The 4,521-nt window shown below is 34.5% G+C and overlaps 1 protein-coding gene across 1 annotated transcript; it reads left to right on the top strand.

The window, feature by feature from the left end:
• Positions 1-2,547: 2,547 nt before the first annotated feature.
• LOC115253745 (uncharacterized) lies at positions 2,548-3,908 on the top strand. The gene is made up of 2 exons (XM_029872695.2): positions 2,548-3,066; positions 3,159-3,908. Exons 1-2 carry the CDS (start codon positions 2,694-2,696, stop codon positions 3,611-3,613), a joined length of 828 nt encoding a protein of 275 aa, XP_029728555.1. The 5' UTR covers positions 2,548-2,693; the 3' UTR covers positions 3,614-3,908.
• The last annotated feature ends 613 nt before the right edge of the window (positions 3,909-4,521 follow it).

Raw genomic sequence — 4,521 nt, 5'->3', positions numbered from 1 at the left:
GTATGAAATTTTTTAATATGACCATCTTAATGGATGGTTTTTTGATGAAATGAAATGAAAATTTTTGATGAAACTGCAATTAAAAGTATTTTTTCTTCTGTATCATTCAGAGAGCAATATTCTACTACTGTGGGCAAATTTTTAGCCGAATCCGTGATGCTATTGCAACACAGGACTTAAATGAACATTTTTTTATAATTTCTAAGAAACAAGGCAACTCACTATATCAAGCTGGAAACTGCTTGGTGCATTATTACTGATCAACTATTGAGCTTTACCTTTAATAGGATAGTATAAGATTCCAATACATTAAAAACTTCATGAAAATGTGCATGTTAAGTATGTGGAAAGTAATGTCGAATTTTGAGAAATGGGTTTTTATCGATGTTTTACGAAAACTGCATCAGTTACACAATAAAGAACATTTTGCTCAACGTTATATTTTTCCTACATTTGAGAAAGTTGAGAAAGTTATGCAAAAAAATGATAATGATTTTATTGAAAAATAAAAAAGATATCGCACAAGAACGTTGTCCGTTTTATAAATTGAACAGTCCTGTCACGGTTCTATTTAATCACGCTCCATTATATCACTCTCGATTTTAGCACGGTATTTTTTTCGATTATATCACGTTATGATAATTGATAGAAAGCATATATTTCAAACAAGGCAAGACAAATGAATCGTTATGGAGTATGATACTTTGCACATTAGTAGAGTAATGCGGGGCAAAGTTCGCACCTAACAATCTCCATAACATAACTATTGTCCGAAAAGTAAATAATATAGTTTTTCCTTCCCAACTAGAACAGTGCCTGGCTCTCAGCTTATTTCATAAATGCTTCCCCAACTATGAACGAAGAACTTTTCTGTCCAGCGGGATAATTCCTTTTTTTTATTTGGAGCAGGATGAAGCTTAATTATCGGCTGTTGGGTTTTCACATTTTCAAAATATTTATCAAACAAACAGAATGCAGTATACAGTATACAGAATTGCCGAGTGATTTAATTGAATGAGAACTTCCCCCGGGCTCCGCTTTTTCCGAAGTCTAAGTGAATTTCATCTATGGTACGATTAATATCTATCCGAACTTTGAGTTATAAGTTCCAAACATGTTCGGAACAGGACATTCCATGTTGTTGTCCAGCTGAACTATATTTTAACTTTAGAAGCACGCAAAATTCCAATATGAGTTCGGTTAACACTTGATTGAACTCTGTTCTTAAAGTTCTTTCGGAACTTGTTTTGGACATTGAGGTCGTTAGGAAGTGAAATCAAAGCTTGTATTGTACTTTCAAGTTTACAACCAAAATATGTATAACTTTTCGGAGAATCAAGTTCAACGAAACCAGAATTGAACCAAACATGAACTTCTGAGTTCGCTCTTCAAGTGAAATTCGAACTTTTGGTTGCTTGGGTACAAGCTGAAATTGTGACTTACCTAATAAAAATGTCAGGTTTACGCAGCAATGTGATTTTCAGAAATATGGGCGTTGGGTGACAAGCATAAAATGTAATACGTATATAGTTAAGAATTAAAAAAAACACAAGAATAATAATACAGTAGACGTTCGATAACTGCAACATGTTGTTTACATTTCACTTAGCGAACGAAATCCGATAACTGCAATGACTGACAGATGTCAGCAAGTTGTCAACCGACAATAAAAAACCGTGAACGTGATCCGACTGTTGATTTGGGCTAACATGCCGCACCATTTTGACGTTTGGCAGTGCGATAATTGCAAATTTGTTGCACTTACCGGACTTGCAGTTAAAGAGCATTGCAAAAATAAACCGTTTGCAACGACCGAACGTCTACTGTACTGTGTTTGATGTTTTGTTCGGTTTTTGTTAGCGTTTTTTGTATGTAAGTGTCTGTCGATTAAAAAATACATTCGTAAAAAATATGTTTCAATTATATCACGCTCCAATATATCACGCGAAAATTTTTTTCATTCGTGATATAATCGAAAAAGTACTGTATTCATTTTAAGTAATAACTTGCAAGATTTATTCAGAAAAAAAACGAATGATAAAGTTTCCATGAGCAAGATGGGGCACGGTGAATGGAGACCATTAAATTTTAGGGTATCCATTTATCGTGCCCTTTTGTTTAAATTAAAAATAGTTGTATTACTTTCTAGCTAAACTTGGATCGATAATGCGAAATACATATCTGATATGTGAATTTAATCACACATTGGTGAAATAAAACCAGTAGTACATTTAGTTAATCGCTTAAATTACGTTAGTGCAGTTTTTATTTTGTAACTAAAACTGTAGTGAACGAGCAAACTACTGCTTCATGTAAAACCACTTGGGTGCAAAATGGTACTGTAAAAAGTTATTAATCAGCGTTTTGGCATGGTAACAATTCATTGGTGTTGTATTGGTGAATTTAAAGTGAAATTGTCATACCATTCAATTGTAATATGAAAATGATGAAAAAAATATTCGAAGGCACACGGTGACTGGCGATTTGACGGTATTTCCCACTAAAGAATATTGAGGAAAACTGTAATGCTCCACAGGTCGATTAAACCAATTGAGCTAAAATTGATAAAGGGGCTACGAACGAACACATGCAGCAGAACGGCGATAACAAGAATAACAGAATTTGCTAGAGTTGCGCGTCTCCGCTGTAGTTACAATTCGGTCGTGAAAGCATAATCACCATTATTAAGAAACATGGTGTCGTTCAGTCGTAAACTATTTGCAATGCTATTGACACTGCTATCCATTTCATCTTTAGAAGGTTTTTGCAATAGGAAACGTGCACTTGATTATCCAAAGCCAAATTTTAAGTTTTTGCATCCTAAAGGGCTAACAGTGTGGTATCCAACGTTGCCGGAAGTGAAAAAAATTGAAATCAAAATATACGTAAATAGACTGAATGGTCCATACGACATATCTCTGAGCACCTCGACTATTTCTGACAAAAAATTTATTGCAACTGATGACAACGCTTTCATTAGAATACGTGATCACCTAAAATCAGATATAATTTTTTATTATGGTGGTAACAACTGCTCAGTAATAGGCCATTCTTTCACTGTTAAAGGTACGTAATCATCTATTCTCTGCTGAAAATATTGGTATACCCCACATTGATCTGTCTCTAATTTTCATAAAATCCAATTTTTCGTTTGAAAGATTCCTCCCCAATTTACACAAAAGCTGCCAAGGAAACAAAACCTGACAAACTGGAAGGAGAAGTCAAACTATTAGAGGCCATCATAAATGACCTGCACAGCAACTGCAGTAACGCCACGACAGTCAGCAACCACCTGTTTCTGAACTTCCGTCCAGCATCCGCGAATCTTGACCCTCAACAATTGAAAATGTACACACTGAAAGAGCTTCAGAGGAAACTGCCGAAGATGGACTGGAAAACCGTGCTGGTGAGGGCCTTCTACTACAACGACGGAGTGGGATTCGAAGTAAATACTGTGCTGAACAAGTTGAAGGCTTTGCAAATGTTTAAAGCCCTGGCCCGGTACACAGTGACGGATTTGGACCAACAGAGTGGAATTGAAGATGATGATGACGATGAAAGCAGTCCTATAATATTTCATGGGAAAGCAGCTGCCGGGAAGCCGAATCCTTAAATGCGTTCAAGGCACAATGAAAATGAGCTTTTTTCAGCACTGATCGTTTGAAAGTGATACTCAGTTCAAACACATCAAAACCCTTAATATAGTAATACATGTATTCGTTTTGAACAACTTGTTTTATTTGTATTAACGGTGGCACACAGAAGGACGTATTTTAGGGGCCAAAAGAGCCACGCAAAATTTTACTTTCGGAATTGAAAAAAATGAAACAAGAAATTGCCTACAGTTTTAAATATTTAAATTTTCTTGAATAAGACACTATTTTTGTCACACAAGTTTCAAGTTCAGATTTATAAGTACCATTAAACGGGGTATCATTGATCAGCGGGGTAACATTGATCGGCTTGACCGCCCTCATGAAATGTTCCAACAAGAATTTTTCATTGAATCAATTTCTGCTATCTAATGGTGTATCGTTAACTGCTATTATTTAGCTATTGAATGACATGGAATTAATGAAAATTTAATTTCATAAACATTGAAATAAATGGGTTTTCTCTTAACTGTGTTTCGTAAGGCAATGAGATACATAGTCAAATATTTATGCTTGTCATGAATACTAGTTACAATATTCGATTCGATTCGATTCGGTTCGAAATCACCATATGACTTCAATATGATATCCTAGAGTTGAATTTAATAAACGAAACTTTTGTAAAAATATTCTTTTTCCATAAAATATACGATTTATTCAAAATAGACTATCAATTCCTTAAACTATTGCCTACGTTTAGGCGTTATTCGCGGATATATGAATTTTAATCCTAAAATAACTCAAACAGTATGATACTTTCAATATAATGTTACCCCAAATCAACAAACGGATTGATTCAAATAATTAGATTAAAAAGCCTATTTAAACATATTTTTAAGTTTCACAATAATTTTTCGAGTAGCTCAAC

Source organism: Aedes albopictus, chromosome 2 (genome assembly GCF_035046485.1).
Source record: "Aedes albopictus strain Foshan chromosome 2, AalbF5, whole genome shotgun sequence".
NCBI lineage: Eukaryota > Metazoa > Arthropoda > Insecta > Diptera > Culicidae > Aedes > Aedes albopictus.
This window is presented reverse-complemented; position numbering and strand designations above follow the sequence as displayed.